The sequence below is a fragment of the Zonotrichia albicollis genome, chromosome 23 (assembly GCF_047830755.1).
Source record: "Zonotrichia albicollis isolate bZonAlb1 chromosome 23, bZonAlb1.hap1, whole genome shotgun sequence".
In the NCBI taxonomy this organism is placed as follows: Eukaryota; Metazoa; Chordata; class Aves; order Passeriformes; family Passerellidae; genus Zonotrichia; species Zonotrichia albicollis.
In genome coordinates, this window is record NC_133841.1 from 1,470,350 (window position 1) to 1,492,402 (window position 22,053).

The 22,053-nt window shown below is 47.3% G+C and overlaps 1 protein-coding gene across 5 annotated transcripts in view; it reads right to left on the reverse strand.

The window, feature by feature from the left end:
- KANSL1 (KAT8 regulatory NSL complex subunit 1) overlaps window positions 1–22,053 on the reverse strand; it is an 80,635-nt gene that overhangs the window by 44,014 nt on the left and 14,568 nt on the right. For all 5 annotated transcript variants that reach the window (XM_074557664.1, XM_074557667.1, XM_074557666.1 and 2 more), the window contains one exon: window positions 19,462–20,830. In XM_074557664.1, the coding sequence (XP_074413765.1) occupies window positions 19,462–20,747 (1,286 nt within the window). In that variant the 5' untranslated portion in view covers window positions 20,748–20,830. The remainder of the gene's footprint in view (window positions 1–19,461; window positions 20,831–22,053) is intronic.

Consider the following 22,053-nt stretch of genomic DNA (forward strand, 5'->3'; position numbering starts at 1 on the left):
ACAAGGAAGAAAAGCAGCCTCATTTTTGTCATGGGATACCCACAGAGTTCAACTTTAAGGCCCATAAAATTTTTCTGACCTTCACAGTGAGACACCAAACCCCTTCAATGAGAAACTTTAGCGAAAGAAAAGATCTAAAAGGTTCAACCAAAGTATTATATATAAACATTGAACATTTATATAAATATTTACATGTAGCAAGTTCCAAAACGAGATTCAGGCAAGAAGCAATCAAACAAGCTTCCAAGTTTCCACAAAAAGCATGGCAGTCTCATGGAAAGCCACAGCAAGTGGCTCCAACCAAACACCCAGCTCAGGTCTCACTCCTCCCATCTGAACAAGCCTCTCTGTATTGTGCTGGCAGCTTCTGGAACAGAGTTCAGTCTTTAATCAAAGTTTATTTTCCTCTTGCAGAACACTGAGTACTCACATATCAAAAGCCTTGACAAAATTCCTAGGGCTTCACATTTTTCTTTACTCCTAATGAAAACCAGCCTGGCTGGAGCTGTGAATCTTGTCCTTGTTACTGCGATTCCCAAACTTTGGATATGGGGCTGCTGCTCTAGGTGCCCTGGGCAGCATCTGGGCACCACTGGGGTGGCTCTCTCCTATCCCAAACAGCAGCATGGCTTTATCCTCCTGTGCAAAATCCACCAATTTATGTCACCACAAGTGTTTTGCATGTTTAAACCCCAAGTTTGTGATTCAAGCCCTTCCTATGGACAAACAGGAGCCATCCTTGGCCTCATGAGAATAAAAAGATGCTCAAGTATTTACAATCACAGCAAAAAGAAATAGTTGCTGAGGCCACAAACTCCAGCTGCAAGAGTTACTGAGAGATTATTAACACTGATTTTCCCACAAAGGTGTGCACTAGTGAAGAATGTAACAGCTTTTATATATTCTCACATGCAGAGAGATATCCAAGTGCTCATGGCACCATTTAAGCATGGTTCTCTATAAAACAGCTTCACTACAGACTCTTTGGTGTTTAAGAGGGAAAGAGCTGTGAAGTAAAATCTTCCCCACGCAGTAAAAATGCAGATATCACAGAGTCTCTCTCCCATATGGATTCTGAACTGTCTACTGAGGAAATTAAAAACTACCCATTAAGCTTGCTTTCTCTGCTTTCAGAGAAAGTGGAACAGAAGCAGGGGACTGGCTCTACCCAACAACTCCAGAGCTGCTGGGGAAAGGTGAACACACAGCTTTGGGCTATTTGGCAAGGCAAGAGCAGAAATAACAGCAATTTATTTCAGGAATGATCAGAAGCACTTTGAGGCATAAGAAATCATCCTCCCAATGGCAGCACCCCCATCACGTGCTCAGTGCATCCTGCAGGACAGAAATTCCTGCTTGCATGGAAGGGAGGAGAATCCACCGTGGAGTGAATGGAGCTCAGTCTGTGCTGGCAATGCCCAGGAGCTGCAGCCCTCAGGGAGGAGGTTGTTAATTCAGGGCACTGCCAGCTCCAGCAGCCTGGCACACCGTGCACCCCTCTCCCAACCCCACACTAAAGCTCCCTGTGAAAATGGCAGATTTAACAGGACACACATGCACACATCTTCCTTCCCCCTGTGGAAATTCAGCTGCTATAAAGGGAGACCATGTTTTGCTATATGTTCTGAGAATTCTGTCTCCCAGTGACTAAAAACTTCACAGAACCACTCAGCTGCCACTGCCACCCTCTTCCCAAATCCCCCCATATAGGACACCCTGATCTTTTTCAACTTCCACCTGCACCCAAATCCAGAGACTCCCACAAAAGGAATGGGAAAACCATCAAGTTCAGCTGAACACTCTCCAGGAAATAAAACCTTTGCCAGGCTCTTATTAATTATTTTGACAGGCAGTATTTCTTGCATCAAGATCTTTGCTTTTATGTCCTAGGAATTAAAGGGATGTCCAAAGTTAGAGCCCAGGTATTTGAAAGAGGTGGTGTTTGAGACTAAGAAAATGACTGACTAGCAAAATTTTTGGGTTTGTTGTGTGTCCCCCAAAAGGACAGAGAACTAGTAGCTCTCTCCCAAACATCAGAGCAGTAACAGAAAGAGGATTAAAAATGACCAGAATTTTAATAGAAGAAATCTTAGTAGAAGAACATGTCTGTAACTGGAGCACATTTCAGTGAATGCAAGAAAGAACTGCAGAGCTGCAGTCGGGATGGTCTGATTTTACAAAGCACACAACTTCAAAGCACTGAGATGTGTTCTGCCATGAAGCAGCGCTGAACTTGGCTGGCTTCCCTCCTCTCTCCAAACAGCAACAAAGGAACTCTGTTCTCCCCCAGCAGACAGCAAACACTGGCACATATTTGCAGGGAGACACCTGTTAGGGCTCAGGGAGTGCACAGAGGTGGCCACAGTGACCCAGTGAACCCCAGGGCTCCACCGTGGCTCTTTCTGATCCCAGCTCCTCCTCAGCTCAGCGCAAGCAGTGTTACAGCAGCATGGATGCTCTGTGTTCACCAGGGAAGACTTACAAGAGGATGTTTAGGCACATTCCACAGATAAAGTCTTACCTCTCAGAGCAGCACTTTCCCCTTATTTCCCTAAGGAAAAAAAACCAAAATGCTGGAAAACCCACTTGGGCTTTGGTCAAGGATAATTTATACTTATTTTACTTTAAAGAATCATCTGTGCATGCAAAATATGCCAACTATTCCTGTAAAAGCCTCATCCTTGAGAATATGGAGCAACAGGCAATGCTGTTCCAACTGCAGCCTGAGACACAGAGCATGCACAGGCAATATTTCATCTCCAGTATATCCTCTTTCATTTACAAGTGTAGCAGCAGATGCCTCCACAGTCTCCAGTGTGGAAGAAAAAAGGGGAGAGTGAGGTTGATGTGAGCTAAAAAGCAGCAAAAGTTTTGGGCAAAACTTTCCTCCCCAGAGACACCAGCCCAGACTGATACAGGATGTTGACCTTCGTAAGGCAATAAAGAACTCATTATTTATGTCCTTTGATATAAAAACAGAACTTACAACTAAAATAAAAGCTCCAAGACGTGTATTGGACCTTATAAACAAAGTCCTGGACAAACTGGTAACTGCATTCAGTTTAATTTATTAAGAACAAATTAATTTGCAACCACTTAATTTCATCTAAAGGCTGACTAAGCAAAGCTTAGAGGCTGTTTTCTTACTGACAAGTCCCATCTTTAAAAGCTCCTTATTTAACAGCTCTCTGCTTTTGCCACAGCAGTCAGAAAACCGAGATAAAACACCAGTGGTGTTTCTGGCAGAAGCCAGAAACAAAGCACCAAGGTATAGGAATTGAACCATGTTTAAGTATTTTGCATCCTGCTATCCCCATAAAGATAAAAATGCTGGAAGAGATGTGTGTCAAACTTTAGAACAACCTCTAACCAACATGGATGAACTCTACCACACACATTAAGATTCCATATCCAAGCTCTCAAAACATGCTTGCTTTTACCCAGTGACCTACACCTCACCTCCTGCTTGTCCTAAAACCTGCTTTAATAAAATTCTATTGAGATTGCATTGAAAAAGAGACTGCAGATTTCCTCCGTGCAGCTAACAAACTTAACCATACCTGTAGCTACAGAGATGAGAGCAAGGGCCTCAAACTGCTAGGATCTAAATCAAAACAGAGGCTTCTCTAAAATGTTTAAAAGGTTGTATACCACGCACAGAGTGTGTACATACACACACACACTCCAAAATGTTTTCAAGCCTTTCAAAACTCACTATAAATTCACACAAGTCATTCACAATTCCCTATAGCTTAAAAAACACCAGAAGCTATAAAAGGACTGTACGTCACATGTGAAAGAGAAAACAAAACCATTTTATTTTGGAACAGTCGGATTCAGCTGCTGTTTAGGAAACACATAGTTCAATTCCATTTATTTCTGTGACTCAGGATTCCTGCAGCCTGCTTCTCTTCCCAGAGATACCTGAGTTATCCCTTCAGCATTTTCCAGCTTTTTGCTGGGCTGATACACAGCTTTATGTGGCCACAGTCCTTCAACTCATGTCTGATGATTAACACAATCCTGCAGAAGAGCAGAATGCTGCTGATTCTTTGTAAAAGAGCTCCCCAGAACGCAGTATTAATTTAATCTCATTTAAAACAGATTCAGCATTTCATTCTGCAAGGGAGAGATGCTTCCTACTACGTCAAGGCAGCGAGTTAGAAATCAAAATAATGAGTTCAGAGCCACATTGCTGGGTTCACACAGACTGGAATTCCATAACGTCAAAGAATAAACCGCTGTCTTGAGCAATTAAACAGCATTTTCTATTCACAAAAGCACATCCTCCTTGGGTGTCACTAAACACCACACTGATTCCAAGCAACTCAGCTGCTCTTAATAACAAAAAAAAAAAAACTGAAAAAAGAAATCCGATTTCTTGCTGGCAAGGTGAGTTAGTGGAAAGCTCTTTCCTTGTCAAGGACAATGCGGGTCTGCAGCGAGCAGACGTGGCAGGTTTGCCACTGCTACACGGCTCCTCCCTGTTGTAAAGGCAAACAGGGGAGCTCCGGCCTCACCTGCAGGAGCACGGGGAGGGACAGGGAGAGGAGGCCGGGAGAGCAGGCTGGGAGAGCTGGGAAAGCACACACGGGATGGGAGAGCACACACGGGCCGGGAGAGCACACACGGGCCGGGAGAGCACACACGGGCCGGGAAAGCAGGCTGGGAGAGCACACACAGGCTGGGAGAGCACACACGGGCCGGGAGAGCACACACGGGCCGGGAGAGCACACAGGGGATGGGAGAGCACACAGCAGGCTGGGAGAGCACACACGGGCCGGGAGAGCACACACGGGCCGGGAGAGCACACACGGGCCGGGAGAGCACACACGGGCCGGGAGAGCACACACGGGCCGGGAGAGCACACACGGGCCGGGAGAGCACACACGGGCCGGGAGAGCACACACGGGCCGGGAGAGCACACAGCAGGCTGGGAGAGCACACAGCAGGCCGGGAGAGCACACACGGGCCGGGAGAGCACACACGGGCCGGGAGAGCACACACGGGCCGGGAGAGCACACACGGGGGCTGGGAGAGCACACACGGGGGCTGGGAGAGTACACACGGGGGCTGGGAGAGCACACACGGGATGGGAGAGCACACACGGGCCGGGAGAGCACACACGGGCCGGGAGAGCACACACGGGATGGGAGAGCACACACGGGCTGGGAGAGCACACACGGGCCGGGAGAGCACACACGGGCCGGGAGAGCACACACGGGCCGGGAGAGCACACACGGGATGGGAGAGCACACACGGGCTGGGAGAGCACACACGGGGCAGGAAAGCACACACGGGGGCTGGGAGAGCACACACAGCAGCACAGAACCCTGCCCTTGACACCCAAGGGTGATTTTCAGCTCCTCTCCCTCCCTACATACACAGCCCTGGGAGGAACCTCTGCAAAGCAATAACCCCATGTAGCCATGGTATTGTATGGAAAATCCTTTCCTTAGGGTTTTTCCTCCTGAGAAGCTGAGAGGCCTCAGGAACAAAATGTAAATATTGATTATCTGCTGCTGTGGAATGCAACAGGCCTCATTGTTTGTAATTAATGGCCAATCACAGTCAGCCAGCTCGGACTCTCTGTCCAAGACACAAGCTTTTATCATTCTTTCTTTTTCTATTCTCAGCCAGCCTTCTGATGAAATCCTTTCTTCTATTCTTTTAGTATAGTCTTAATATAATATAATATATATCATTAAATAATAAATCAGCCTTCTGAAACACAGAGTGAGATCCTCATCCTCAGACCCCTGTGAGCACCATCACACCCCCAGAGCTGGGGCAGCCCAGGAACCCACACCAGCAGCTCTGTGGAGCTGTGTCCCTGCCGGCACTTTGGGGATGAGGCTCTTTGCTCTGCCCCAAAATAGCCAAAACCTCACCCAAGAAAGTTAAATTGAAACCAATGCATCAAACTCCCTCTGGGATGAAAGCCAACACTGCCCCATCTGAGATAGCCAACTCTGCAAGATCTAGAGAAGATGAGAAAGTTCAGGGTAAAAGGTGGAAAGAGAAGCCATGGGAACAAGAAGTGGTGAGGAAACACCAAGAACTGAATTATTTTAGGTTATAAAGAGATGTTATATCTTAATTGTGTCTGTAAGGACACATAAAAATGGTCTGTATCCCCCCATTTCATCCATATTTCCCAGAGCCAAATCAAAACCACCTTTCTGTACCAGCCCCATCCCTCCAGAAGCGATTCATGTCACACACTCTGCTGGCTGCTCCACCAGAAATTTATTTTTCTTGGAGAGATTTTCCTCAGCCCTTTCAATCAGGTTCAGCCAAGACACACTCTCTACTCCAGGACTTTTCACAAGGACTAGATAATGCTTGTTTCATGCCAAGACACGAGGCAGGGACAGAACAAAAGTATCTGCAGAGCAACCAGGCCACTTTCTACTTTCTGAGCAAACTCCACTGCATTTCAAGCACCACAGTTTGGAGCATCTCATACTCTAATTTTATTTTCGTGCTGTGTGAAGTCTGCAATAAATATCCAGCACTTCTATAAAGAGTTGGAAAGGGAGAAAAGAGAGAGGAGTATCAGTTTGTTTCTTTAATTTGGACCCTCTGCAACCAAGAGTATGTTCTTTAATACTGGGCTCCAATTTGCAAGAATGGATTCTCCCTGAAGATGGGATATTTTTAGAAGATGTTTTGATTGGTGGCATTGAAACATCGCATCCAAGCAGCAGAGCCTCCATCGTTATCCCAAATCTCAGTCTCTCAAAAAATCAAGCCATCAATCTCATCAGGAGGATTTTTTATCAAAGATGTGTTCAGGAGGGTTTTCCTGTTCTTTTGGGGGAAGAGGGAGTGGGAGTGAATGGAGCATTACTCACCCTGCAGTCACCACTTTCTAGGAGTTGGGCTTTTCTAGAGATGTGAATACTAGGCCTTTTTTTCATTTAGTTTTTTTTATTTACAAGCAGAAACAAAGCATGTCACACTCACATATCTAGAAGCCAGCTTAAGAGCCAAAAAACTAAACTGGGGCAACCTTCAGTCAAATAATCCATGAGGAAAGGCAGCAAACGAGAATAGTTTGGAGTATTACAACATCATCCAGACCTGAATGCTTGGAAAAACTAAAAATGGGTTCACAAAAGGAACAGAACAGAGGTTCTCAACCCATGGGGACTTTATAAGAGTGCTGCAAAGAGGCTGAGAGCCCTGCAAACCCCAGGGATGCTCCCCATCCATCTGAGGGCACCCCAACCTGAGCTGAGGGTTCCCTGCCTTGGGACAGAGTCCTTCTCCCGGCCCATCCAACTCCCTGCACGTGTCAGAAAGCCAACAACACATGGGAGGTTTTCACACACATTCACAACCTCTGAAGCCAAGAGTTTCACAACAAAAGCCAACACAAAAGTCATTGTAGCAGGAACAAAGAGCCGTGGCTGTGAGTTCATTACTGCACGGCCTGCAAGGGTCCAGAGGGCCAAGCAGGACCTGCAGCCAAACCATTACACATTTGCACCTCCCCACATCTAGAGGACTCCCAGCTCTGGAAGAGATATGACAGGGTTTTTTTCATTAGAAGAGCTGGAACAAGCTGTGGTAAGAACTGGAGCTGTGATCAGCCAATGCAACTCTGCACTGTCAGCTCCCTCAAAGGGCCAGGGAGTTCATGACTACTACTGAGGGTGGGATGTTTCTATCTAAATAAAAAAGAAAAGAGCCTTGGTAAAAAGGAAAATGTCCCTCTGAAATTATCACACAATCTTGTGCAATAAATGCAGCTTTAGAAGTGACATTGCCCAGCTCTGAGCTAACAGGCAATTACAGTGACTGGAAAAGAGAATTTCTGCATGGATTTCTACATTCTCCAAGACCTCTCTGTGAAAGAAGACAACACTTTTCCATCAGCTCTCTGCCCTAGTGTGTGTCAAAACCTGATCAGAGGTTCGATGGAGATGATTAATCCTGCTGCTCTCTGTGGCAGGGAGGAAGAGGAGGAAGCGGAGGAAGAGGAGGAGAACTACCTGTCTCCTGTCTGACACAGCAGCATGAGCCACAGCTAAGGAGATAACCACAAATTCTCAGAACCCCCTTTATCCCACCAAGCATCAGCTAAATAAATAAACCAAGATGCTTTTGAACAAGCTACTCTCAGAGATGAAGTGAAACCCGGGAGAGCTCCATTACTTCAATTAATACTCCCATTTGTAGCAGGTCAGCAGCTCCCAAGGGCAGCCAGGACAGGCACATCCCGCTATTCCTCATCCAACAAAATCCCCAATGGCTGGGCAATGAGCATCCAACTCACTTTAAAACTCCAGCAGAGCTCTGTGGGACCCAACACCAAAAAAAAGAAAAAGGGGAAAAAAGAGGAAAAAAAGAGGAAAAAAAGAGAAAAGGCTTCTCTGGATATGCTTTCTTGAAAGTTTTGGTTGCAGTCTCTCAAACTGGAAGGGAAATTACACAGTTTTACAGAATCACAGAATGGTTTGGGTTTGGGAAGGGACCTTAAAGCTCATTCAGTGCCACCCCTGCCATGGCAGGGACACTTCCACTGTCCCAGGCTGCTCCAAGCCCCATCCAGCCTGGGATGGGGCAGCCCCAGCTGCTCTGGGCAGCAAGGTTTTCTCCCATGCCTAATAAATTTAAGTAAAACCAATTTTTTTCTCCCCAGTATGCCAACTGCAGCAAGCCCAGAACAGGAAGATCACTTTATGTACTAGTTTGACTAGCTGAAAAATTCAAACACCTACAGCAGAGAGGAAAAAAAAACTCCTACCAGAAAGCTCCAAAAAAGAGGAGGGGGGGGAAAATTTCAATTATGTAAGGCAAAGACTGAAAGTAGCCAAGCCCTCTGCATGCAGATGGTTGTTAACAAGCAGACAAGAAGGAGATGAAAGGGATTTTTGGGAATGCCGCGACATCAGAGGAAAACAATAAAGAGAGGATTCCTCCAGTAACGCTGCTCCAGAGCAGACCCTCATTAGTGGGGAGCCCCTCGTTAGGCTGTGAGGGGCTGCAGAGGTTCCCTCCCTGCTGGAGCCCTGCAGTCAGTGCTGTTCTGAGCATCACAGCTGAAAGCAGCTGGGAATTTACAACCAGAATCCTCACAGACGTGACAACAACGAACAAAACACCCACTGCATTTTCTCCTCATCCTCCTCTTTCAGGAGCTGCAGCACTGAGCACTACGAAGTTTTCACTTTGAGCATCTTTTTATTGTGGGAGCAGAAGAGGCACAGGGGTCTGTGCAGAGCTGGGTGATCCTCTTCCCACTCCAGATATTCTGTGATAATTTTCACTAAAGCCATTAAAACAATCAAGTAATTTTTCCTTTAATTTTTCAGAGAGGAGCACCTTGTCCTAGCACACAAATTCATTGCTCAAGCACAGGAAAACATTGGCACAATAACCAACTCAATTTGCAGAGCAGCTAATCTGATCAGGGCTTACCTGTACCCAGCCTGGAGGGCTTTGGTTTCAGGAGTTTAACATAATCAAAGCATGCCTGGTACAGAGAGAAAAGGGGGAAAAACAAAGGCAGAGCTGCGCCACTGACAACTGGGATGGGTCATGAAAATTTTCTCTCCTCAGAGGATCCCATTTTGAAATAAATACTATCTCAAGAGGCAGCATGCAGGACAATTAGCTGCAAAAAGAAACAGAACTCTTTCCATTCAAAAGACTTGGCCATGAATACTCGAGGAGGGGCACTGGGGCAGCTCTGACAAGTGAAAGATTCACACAAAAGAGAGAACCAGCACAGAACCGCTGTAACTGGAGACAGATGTAATTCCAGCCTTTTAGGAAGAATTTAAAATGCAGGAAAAAGGCAGCCAAAAAAAGAAAAACCAGCAGTTACACACTTCATAAACCAGGTTAACATCTAATACACAACACAATGCCAATCAGAGCCTTCAGGTAAGATTTTTTTTTTTTACAAGTATTACTTATTAAAAGTAGGCTTAAATAAGTCAGAGTTAAGCTGGTTTGGGCTTCCTGCCCATTTCCAGAGGCAGGGAGAGGGGGATGGTAGGGGGAGAGAGAGGGCTGAGCAGGGAAAGCAGTCTTTAGGCACAATATGAATCACCACACTGAGGAATCTTCCTCAAGTGGCTGGCTACTACTCAAACAGATTTATTTTATTTAAAATGGGATGATTTTGACCAATATATGCACAACGATTCTTGGAGAAGTCATTACATGACACTCAGCTGTGTCCATCACAATGAAAAATACTTGAAAATTAATTTGTATCAATTTAATCCACCCTGATGTAGGAAAAGTGGTTAATGCCTTGGGAGATTTCCTAATGTGCTTCGTTTCTTAACATTATTTTCTGCTGTCTCAGTATAAACAGCACCTTGCCTTTGACTTTCAGAAATCTCTGCTAATGGCAGGAGAGCTACCTAGGACATGAAAGGAGCAGAGAGAGAATAATTTTCTTGTTTTAGCCTGAGACAGTAAAAGCCAACACCACAAAATGTTGCATACATGGAGCAAGAGCCCTGCAAGTGGTTCTGCATTCAAAATGCAGATCTACAGAAGGCTGATTGTCTCATTTTTTTTGCAATAGCCAGCACGGGAATAGCAGAAGTCACATGGAGAAGGGCTCCAATTCACACAAAAATAGGCAGATTTAGCTGCTGCGATTTTTATTCATGCAACTGGCCCAGCCTAGGAATAGCAACGGCTGCTGCACAGAAATATTCTCCCCCTGCCCAGTGGGATGTGGGAGAAAAAAGTCACCAGAAGAGGAAGAGCCATCACCTCCCTGCCATGAAAGCACAGGGAGGAGCTGGGAGCACAACAGGTTAATTTTGCCAGAGCAGAGCCAGGAGCTCAAGCACTGAAGCTGTGCCCTGCTCAGACAGATCCCTGTCCCGATGTCTGTCCGTGACACCACAAAAAAACCTCTCTGGTTCCCTCTCAGGAGTGGAATGGATCTGCTAATGCAACATCACCAGCCCTGAAACAGCCAAAGCTCAGCCCTGGGTATTAAAGGGGAGCCACCAGGGAATTCAGGAAATGCAGGTTGAGCCTATGAGCTGCCTCAAGGCTTCTAAATGAAGGCATCCAATTTTATCTCAGCTAAACCTAGAGCCCCCCATGAATGCCAGGGGGTAACAGCTCCAAATCTTCAACACCGTGGAAAGAGCTGAAGCTCCTACTGCACATGGGCTGGGATGAGAAGCATTTTGGAGACAAAATGTTCTTTATCTGGACCAGGAGAAGGAACAACAGCAAATATTCCCAAGCTTCACCTACAGCACCAGAAAGACTTTGTGGCAAACATTCTCCAGATGACTGAAGCTCTCTTATTTTCCTGTTTGCTGGCCAAGACCAGTTCAATGCACGGATGGCTGCTCACTCCAGGCACTACATCAAACCCTTCTCTGCCTCCTATCACACACATTTCCCTCCAATTCACACTGCTTTCCATTAATATTTGAAAGTCCTCCCTTACACAAATAAAATTCTTGCAACATTTCTTACAACATCGTTATGTGTTACTATGGAAACTGCAAAAATGTCACAAAATACAAAAGCCTAAAGCTCTGCTGCATGAGGAGAACCCTGATCATCCTTAGTTCCCTCTTTGGGTAATTTGATGATCAAATGTTTTGAGCCTAATATTAAAAAAGTCACTATTATAGTGCGGGGGGGGTGTTTTGGGCTTTTTTGGCATTGCTTTAAATTACTGAATATTTCATTAAGGCAGCAGCCAAACGAAGTCACTTTTCACAAACCCACCCTGTAAGGAGGCACTTGTGAGGCAGTAAAATGACATTCAAAACTCTCTGGAATTCCATTCTGAGCAGTGGCTGCCCCTGGGTCCCTGGCAGTGCCCAAGGCCAGGCTGGACATTGGGTTTGGAGCAGCCTGGCACAGTGGAAGGTGTCCCTGCCATGGCAGGGGTGGCACTGGGTGAACTTTGAAGTCCTTTCCCACCTAAAGCATTCAGTGATTGTGTGAGTGCATCCACAGAGGCAGGATGCACAGGCTGAACAGACAGGAGCTGTACCTCTTTAAAGCACAGAATCAGGAGTTGTGCAGAGAGCACCCTGTGCTCATTCATAACCAGCAGGGACTGAAGTGCCTCAGAAGCAGGCGCGTCACGGGATGTGCCAGCCGAGCTGTGCCACCACTATCGCAGGGAACATCTCGTTTTGCACCGAGACACCGAGCTTGCCCACGAGCACGGGGACAGAGCAGCCATCTGCCAGGAGCTCACCTCGCTAACCTGACACACCCTGGGTCTGCTCTCAATGCTGGGGCTGCTCTCCCTGCCTGGGGTGACCTTCCTGGGGCTGCCATCCCTGCCTGGGGTTGCCATCCCTGCCCGGGGCGACCCTCCTGGGGCTGCCCTCCCTGCCCACGGTCACCCTCCCTACCTGGGGATCTGCCCTCCTTGCCCAGGCTGCCATCCCTGCCCAAGGTGACCCTCCCTGCCCAGGGCTGCCCCTCTTTGCCTGGATCTGCCCTCCCTACCCAAGCTGACCCACCCTGGATCTGCCCTCCCTGCCCAGGGTGACCCTCCCTGCCCAGGGCTGCCCTCTTTGCCTGGATCTGCCCTCCCTACCCAATCTGACTCTCTCTGGGTCTGCCCTCCCTGCCCAACACAGCCAGGACAGCCCTGGCATGGCACACCTTGGCACATGGGAGGCACACTTTGGCACAGAGCTCAGGCTGCTTTGGGAGGGGCAGGAAAAGGGAAAACACCCTCCACGTGACCGATCTGCTTAGGAGCCCGTAACAAAAGCAGTGAACAGGAAGTCTCAACAGCACAAGACTCTGACTGTCCCCTTTTAAACATTCCCCTTCACCAGAGCAGCGTGCCCCTCAGTGCTGATGCAATGCAGTGAAACAGCACATTTTACATTTTACAGGAAAATCCCAGGCATCCTTAGCAAATCCTTAACTCGGCATGCCTGTGCCAGGTACCCTTCCCATAAATAGCTTGTTCAGTGCTGAGGTCAAGCCTGGAGCAGGCATTCCAGAAAGTAACCTTATCCCAGGGAAGGTCAGAGGGGGTTGAAAAAAAATAGGACAGAAAAAAAAAGAAAAAAAGGTAAAGAAGAGAAGGAGCTGGATCTTACTTAAGCAAACCATTCCAGTACTTCAAGTGAAAGCAGATCTTTCAAATGCAGAGAGCCACAACCAGAGACAACTCCAAATGCACTGGAGAGTTGAATCAGTCCCAGTTGGCTCCAGAGATGAGAAGGGCAACTGCAACAAACCCAACGGCAATTCAAGCTTCTCTTCCCACTTCCCATCTGAATTCCTAGTCAATACACAGGCCCTCACCTATTCATATTTTTAAGCCCTTCCTTTCATTCCAAAATCCAGCAAATAAAACCTAAGCCAATTCTTTTAATTCTCCCCCACCTAAAGCGTTTTATCTGAGGATGGCCCAGCAGAGACACCGAGCTCTCCAAGCCTTTGAAAGGAGACACTTGCAAAACGCCCCACATCCAGGGTGTGCCCAAAACACACTCCGTGGAAAAATCTCTTGGGGTAGCGCCAGTTTAGCAAGAAAAACATTTTCCCCCAGCTGGAAGTCTAGCACTGCTGAGCGAGTGCAACCAGAACGGAGAGAACAGAAGGGGGGTGCCCATGTCACTGCAGAATGAAACCCCAAATCTTTGAGGAAAACACCTGGGAGCACCTTTACAATCTGTTCCTAAAGGAATCCACGCTCACCCTTGCTCCACTTGTAATCTCAGCCATGCAGTCGTTTGTTGTCTTCTGTCAGTACCAGCATGAATAAAAATGCAGCTCTGAGCTGGGTCAGCTTGCAGATGCGGGTGTAACACAGTGTAAAAGTCTTTTCCCATCCCCCACAGAGGTACATTAGCCTTCAATATTGGAGATTAGCTCTAAACAGGGCCTCTTTCCCTCGCTCAAACACTGACTTCAATTTCAGAGGAGACTGCAGCAAGGCAGATAAGTACTACACTGAGTTTTCAACACCAGTTCACATTCACAAACTTCCAAAAAAAAATTTTTTTTTCTGCTGCTTCAGATGTTGTGACAGGCTTTTTCCAATGAAAAGTAAAGTAAATATTTATACAACCCTATTCACAGTGTCACCCACAACTCCTAGAAAATCTGAACTAGAGCCTGTTGTTACTCGCTGCCCCACTGGGTAAGGGCTGGAGAGACAAAGAGCAGCTTATTGGCAGCAGCAGACACAAATCATTCCCAGCCCTCTGCATTATCTTCCATACACCAGGCCAGCCTGACAAGCAGGGAGAGAAGACCTGGCTCTGAACAGAACAACCCAAAACGCTGCAGGGGCACTAAAGGCATCTGCCAGGAAGATGCTTTGTCTGCATTCAACTCCCCACACACCCAATTCAAACGTTCTCCTCCTCACAGCGCTGATCCAAATGCTGCTCCTTGCAAGTGTGACCCACCTCTGAGTGCTGCTTCAAGAACCCCAGATTGCTCTGGGGTGCAAGGGGCTTTCAGCATAGATAAATAAATTTAAACCAAAGCACCAAGCTCCCTCTCAGATGAAAGACAACCATGCTGCCTTATCTGAGGTCTGTGGATGGCCACTGACCTACACCAAACCTCCCTGCCACTCTCCACTGAGAATGCACGAGGATCACGGCTCTAATAAAAGTCAGAAACAACTTATTAGACACCCATAATATCTGTAAAAAGTGTACTAGGACCAGCATCTCTTTCAGAAATAACTGACTATTCTTGTTTGCCCTCTTTCCTTAAAAGCAAGAGGGACTTGGAGTGTCCTACTTACTTCAGATACCTGATTAAGCATTTTTGAACAATCAGCTGTTCCATTGTTCTGCTTTCAAAGGCTAAGCAAAAACACTTCAGGATTTGCTCTCCCTTTCTGAAAGAGCTTGCAGGACTTCTCTCCTGACCAACACATCACTGCTGAGCCTAACAACTCAGACAACACACAAGTAAATTCTTATAAACAGCTAAAAAACAGAGTTAGGCACCTTGCTGTCATCAGCACCTACAAGCACAGCTAAAATTCAACAAAAAACACCCAAAGTGTTGAGCAGGTGACTGATAAAGAGTAAGAGACAAACTTTTACGATTGTTCTGCATAAATCATTTAGTGAAACATGTTTGTGACCAGTAGGAAAAGTTCCCTTAGTCCCCATGGTGTGGGATTTGATTTCTGAATTATGTGTGGGAACTGCCATCTGAACCATAATTCCATAAAGTCATGGATTTGAGAAATATTATTTAATGGGCCTTGAGATACAGGCTTTATTATCATGTTCTTGCTTGAAAAACATAAACAAGGGAAAAAATTTAAAATCCCTAAATCCCATTTCTCAGTCAGCTGATGCACCAACTGCAGCCACCCCTCAAGCAACCCCCAACCCAAGTGCCCCATGCATTCATCTCCAACACAGGACTTGGAAATCAGTGCTGGGAAAGAAATGTTAATTACTACTCCAAGCCAGCAACTCTGAAATCCCAGCAGCACAACGTGACGCAGTGCAGGGAGGAGACAACACACGGGCTGTGAAATGATTCACTGCAACACCAAAGTGCACAAGGTGCTGGGATTTCCCTTCAGTAAATGGGAATAATTAAAGTGTGCTCAGGCATCGTGGCCATGGGCATCATAACAACCACAAGTGAACGCTGCAGGGACTGTGTGACCCTTGGAAAGGCTCTGTGGGAAGCCAGGGGTGTGAGAAGTTGGTCACTAGGAACTGCAGTTCCCTCTCAGCAGCTCAATGCAACTGCCAACCAAACACTGACTTTCCAGATAAGAAAACCTGAGCTAAAAGATAAGTCACAGTTAAATATTTGGTTTCATTACCTTTTCAGAAAATTTTTCCATGGTACAGACTCAAGTTGAACTAAATCACCTACCACTCACCAGCTCACATCTACATCACTGCATAGCACAGGTCACCAACCAGCCAAAAATAATTGACAAACTCTGATTAAACTTGTCTGCAGGCAAATCCAACACAACCAAAGAAACCACCATTCTGAGAAGAGCAACTACTATAAAAGTGTACAAGCCACATGAAATATTTCCTATTTAAATGTATTAGCACAGGGACACAGAATCAACAGGACTTTGGTGACTTTCTAAACTATCACTCAGCCACATAAACCAGATTTTAGCCAGCAGCCCTCCAGCACTGGGAAGAATTCCATGTCCTTCTCTGAACCACGTTTCACAAGCAGTTCCAGCATGCTGACAGCAACATAAAACCATGGAATGGTGTGGGTTGGAAGGGACCTTAAAGCCCATCCAGTGCCACCCCTGCTATGGCAGGGACACCTTCCACTGACCCAAACTGCTCCAAGCCCTGTCCAGCCTGGCCTTGGGCACTGCCAGGGATGCAGGGGCAGCCCCAGCTGCTCTGGGCACCTGTGCCAGGGCCTGCCCACCCCAAAGGGCACCTGGGCTCTTTCACAGTCGCACAGGTTTCTCAGGCGCTGCTGCCTCCAGTCACACCCAGCCAAGGAAGTTTGGATTCTCCCACCTGCCTTCCTGCTCTCCTGATCCTCCCTCTGCACTGCTCACACCCCAGGCAATCTCAGCTGTGAGGCAGACCTATGCATTGCTAACCTGGCAGCAGGCACTACCCAGCACGGTGGTCCTTGGTGCACACAAAGCAAAGCACTCAGCACAACCCAGCCCTGCCTGCACACACCTGCCTTCCCCATGGGCAGCCTGAGAACCAGGAGCATCTCCTTAAACCAAGCCCATGGCTGGCAGGGCTTCCCAAAGGTGTAACAAATCCCTCCCTGCTTTGTTTATGCATTACACGATATCCTCGTTATGCACCTGAATGACAGCACCTTCCTGGGCAGCAGGTCTGGGAGTGCTTTAAAAGGACCTACCAAGCTCTGATACATCCCTAACACTACTGGAATGAAGAATTTCTCAGGGAGATGGGGCTCTGTGGCTGAGATCAGGCAGGTCAGAATAGTACAAATGCTTCAAAGTCTGTCCTTGACCAGATACCGGTTCTGGAATGTCACCACACCAGAAAAACTCAAAGGTCAGCTCTTATCTAAGCATGATGTAAATGTGTCTTTGTCTCTTTTGGGTGCTCCTGCTTGAATCTCTGAGGTGGTCAGTGACATGGCCACTCATGGCCAGCAGGCTCTGAGCCATTGCTGGTGCCACAACTCTCACCAAAGGTCTTGAAGCAAACAGCAGATTTTTTGGGGGAAAGCAGGGGCATCCAGAAGCAATGCAGAAGCAAGGGATGGTGACTGAGCAATGAGAAGTGTGCAGAATCACAGAACTGCCGGGGTTGGAAGGGACCTCTGGAGATCACCCAAGGCAGGGCCTCCTAAAGCTGGTTACACATCCAGGTGGGTTTGGAATGTCTCCATTCCACACTGACATTTTCCATCTCACTATCAAAATTAAAATAATCAGGGTTCATGTCTTCCTTCTACAGAAGTAAATTCATAAAGACAGAAACTCCAGCCTCTGCCCTCACACAGATGTCCAGCATGGCTCTGTACCATCAGCTGGCCCAAGGCAGCTTCCCAGTGGAAAACTCTGCTCTTCCCTTCCTGCTCCTAGCACTGCTGGAGAAGAATGGCATTTACATGTGCTCAGAAGCTTGTACCAGCTCTTAAGGGTGACATGAGGAGCTCCACTAACAAGCACCAACAGACACTGAGGCTCAGCTTGGCCAATGTCACAGCACCCATCCAACAGGACGGTCAGTGCAGGGAGGGCTCATTCCTGAATGGCCACAGGCACCAACTTTACACGGGCTTTGCTGGGCCTGGCCCAGATGCCAGTGTGCATACACTGTTCTGAACCCAGAGACAACAGAGGGATCAGCTTTTTTATTAGCTTTCGAATCTTGGGCTTTTTAAGAGCGCTCAGAACGTGAAGGCATGACTAACGCAAGGGGCGGAAAAGTCAGCACAGAATTTCACGCGCCGTGTCTCTGAATGCTGCACTTCCTCTTGGGATTAAGGAGTGGCAAGGAAATTTCACTTTGCTAGACAACACGTGAAGCCATGAAACCCACAATATGGGAAATTTAATATTATTTTGGACAGATTTTTAGTCAAATGTCTCCTCCAATAACTACTACAAGACTTAGAAACACAATTCTATTACTAATCCCAACAGGAAGTTTGTGGATGTTATAGAACAGAAATAAAGTTACTAAATTCTTGTTTCTAACAGCACAAGAACCTCTTTATGTCCACCCAGGAGAGATCACATGATCAGCCAGCGACCAGCTTTGCAATGGGAGAAACCCATTCTCAAACCACATTTACAACTTCACATGCAGAAATTCTTCCTGTGCCACCATCCCAAAACATAATGTGACATTTAGCTGGAATTTGATATTCAAAAGCTGTAACATCTGGTTACCGGCACTCATCCACATGAGCGTGTTCTCAGAGGATGCTGGAGTTACCAAGTGCCCACAGCTCACACCCACCCAGCTCAGTAAATTCTGTGTCACACAGCCCTCCACCAATCACTAACACAGTCTGGACAAAAGGTATCCAAATCCATTCAGAGATTTCTCCAGAGAGATCTGAACAGCCCCAGGGCAGTGCAGGAATTCAGAAATCCTGGTGATTATTTCCAGCCTGGATGTGAAAGCCACTGGCATTCCAGCCAGGACCCCTGTGCCCATGCTGGGACTTTTTGTTGACCCTGATGACACAGACTGAGGTTCAACACGTCCATCTACTGCAAGCACAACTTCACACAGACTAAACTCAGAATACAGCCTTTTAAAAGATTTTTGCAAAAATATGGAGTCCCAGGGAAAATTCTGGGTTTGGAACAAAATTTCCCTTCTTCCCTGACCTGTCTCAGGACCTTTTGCCTGAAGAAGGATCTTCCTCCTCCACACACACACTGACACCTAATACTTATGCAAACAGCATCCAGTTAACAACATAATTATGAAGCTGTTGTCATCATTTAATGCAACTCACAGACAAGAAGAAAATTCCCAGCAGTAATTTCCCAGATTCAAGAAGGGAACACACTCGTTTCACACTTCCGCTGGCACTTGAACCAAATCCTTTCTGAGTACTTTTTTCCAGACAGTCCATTTAACAATTAAAATAATTCCTCAATGGTAAATATGCTGTCAGCTACACAGATTCAGACTGGCCTTACTTTACACAACAGGCTTACAACAAATATTCCCATTGGAAAACAACAAGCATTTCCTTTCAGGAGACAGGACCAAAGCATCTTGGGGAGAAACATTCCAGGTTTGTATCTGCAGCTCACACTACTCCAGCCAGCCACTATTTCCACAACCTGCTGCTCCAAAAACACCAAGGATTATTTCCAGTAAGCATGAGGAATTTTATCTTCAGCGCTGTACGTGCTTCAAACGACACCACGCTAGTTTTAACAATTCTTTGATGCAACACCATCCAAAATTTAAGGTTCCTACAAAAACTGTATTTTTATCTGCCATCTTGCTCCCCACCAGCAAAAGGAAACAAGTGAGTGCTACTTACAGTGGTACGTGGGGTTGTTCTGGGTCTGCTTTGGTCAGTTCCTCCTCTTCAACGTCCGACTCTCCCCCCGAGCTGCTGTCAGTGACATCCGAGTCAAAGGCCTGCTCGCTGCATCTCAAGTTGGCCATGCCACTGGCCGTGAATCTCTCCAGTTCCTCTGATATTGAATCACTCTTCAGGAAGTTGCTCAGGCCTTCCGAAGTAACTGTCTCGCTCGCAGCTTTCCTCAAGGCTGCTTCTGCTTTTCTGGTCAGCATCAGCTGGCTCCGATGCCTCAAGGGGTCCAAGGCTGGAAGCTTGCTCAGCGTTTTCTCCAAGAAGCCGCCCAACTGCTGCTGGATGTGTCTCTCCACCTGCTTGGCCTGCACCACCTGCAAGCGCTTCTGCAGCCGCCGGGCCCGGCTCTCGATGTCCGCCTGCCGCCGCAGCAGGGCCCTCGTCCTCATCTCCGAGTCCAGAGCGCTGTGCTGAGCAGGCAGCACCGAGGGCTTCTGCTCCTCCAGCTTGCTGCTGCCGACGCCGGGCACCCGCGCGTCCCCGCTGCCGCCCTCCAGCACCCACTGCTGCTCTGCGGAGTTCAGGGAGGGTTTATTTGCAGTGCTATTATTGCTAAAGGGAGTTGCGTGCTCTGCATCAAGGCTTCTGTGTGGAAGAGTGCAATTGGTCAAGCCGGTCTTCAAGTCCCCCAATTCAGAACCTCCTGTGTTATAGTCAACAGTCTGGAGGGCAGCAGAAGGAGAAGCACACTTCCCACCATTCAGGGAACTAGAGTTTTCATGGTCTGAATTGGTACTTTTGGCCAATTTCTTGGCCAAGCCATTCACAGGCGCTTGCGGGAGAGGTGGCTGGCTATTGGTACTCATTGTTTTTAGATTCTCCAAAGTGAATTCCAACACTGGTTGCCTCCCCAACAGATCACTTGTTTTCAAAAAGGACTGAGATAAGAGAGAGTGAGATTTAAGGACTGTCTGCTTGTTGAAGACTCCTTGCAGCTTCAGAGGCTCTTTTGAAGAGACAGATGTTACATCCGAGCAGAGATAAGAGGCCACTAGCGGCTGCAGCTTGCCCAGCTCTTCCTTGGTGGGGTTGTTTCGGAAATCTAGACTGGGATCCTCCGGAGCAATGGCTTTCCTTTTGGTGCCGTTGGCAGCCAGGAGGATGTTGTTGGCGTTGCCGTTGCTCTCGGCACTGCCAGGCGACAAGGTGGAGGACGGGGGAGCCAGCTTGAATCGGATGTGGTGAGCTTCGGCTGCTGCGTCAGTGAGAGCGGGCGCCATCGCAGCCATTCAGCACAGACACGCGGGAAGTCCAGCCTCTCCCGCTGCCGAGGCCAGCTCCACTGCCTCCCACTGCCGCTCCCGAGGGCAGCCTGCACGGGGAAGGCAAAACACACGGTCAGGCGCTGCGTTGGGGGAAATAAATCAAAAACCGCTTTGAAAACGGCAGCGAGATGCGGACGCGACGCTCGCGCCTCGCCATGCTGAGCGCGGCCTCCTCCCTCCCGAGCCCCAGCTGCTCAGCAGAGCAGCACCAGGGAGCAGAAACGGGAACACACAGCCCTCCAGAATCCAGCATCTCCCACAGTTGGTGCCTGGCTGGAACTGCTGCTCCCGTCTTTCACAGCACCCTTCCAGGCCTCCATGAAAGCTCCGGCCTTGGATGCTCCTATTCCTCAATGCCAGCAGCTCACCAACTTCATCATCAAAATCCCTGAGCTACACCTATGAAATAGCTTTCAGTGCTTCTACTGCCAGCTCAGGGGTCTTAAAAATGACAAATTTGACTATAACATGTAACACAGACAGGGCTTGAGGGGAACAAATCTCCATATGCCTAAAGTCCCAGTGGCTGAAGGAACCCCACTGCTTCCCTGAAACCGGGATTTCAAGAAAGTCTCTTCCCCCGTGTATACGAAACCTACTTTCCCAGAAGTACATTTCCGAATGAGCCAGGTGATTTCCAGTGTGAGCAATTCCCATTTCTCTTTCAAGAGCATGGATAAAGATTAACCCACACATGCACAGAGGAGCTCTACACTGACTGTCAGAGTAAGTCTGGGTTTAACCCAACTAGAGCAAACAAGTAAAAAGAAATAACTAAAGAACTAAAAACTCTTCGTTTCTCTACACTGCAGCCTCTTCCCACCCATCTACAAGTCTCTGGTCATTCACCCACCTTCCTTACCACTAAAACTGTCAGTGTTTTTAAATGTCTTTTTAAATTGCATTCAAATAACCCACAGCACCAGCTGTGCTGCCAGTGAAACAGTTACTTCATTTTCCTTTTACTGCTGAAGTTATTTAGCATTTTCATAGGATATTTCATGTCAACTTAATAATAAAAAGTTGCCCTGATCTCTTGCCTGATATGCCAATCCTCTAATTTCACATAAATTTGCATAAGCTTGTTGTGTTCATTAACACACCCCAAAGACCATATTAATGCACCACTTTACAGGAAAAGCAAGGACTAGCTGAAGTTTTAATATGTTTAACAAGGAAAATTTCACAGCCAGTTTTGTTTCTGGGTTCACCCAGTTGCTCCCAACATCAGATTCAGGTGCTTCTCCATAACAGGGATCAGAAAGGCATC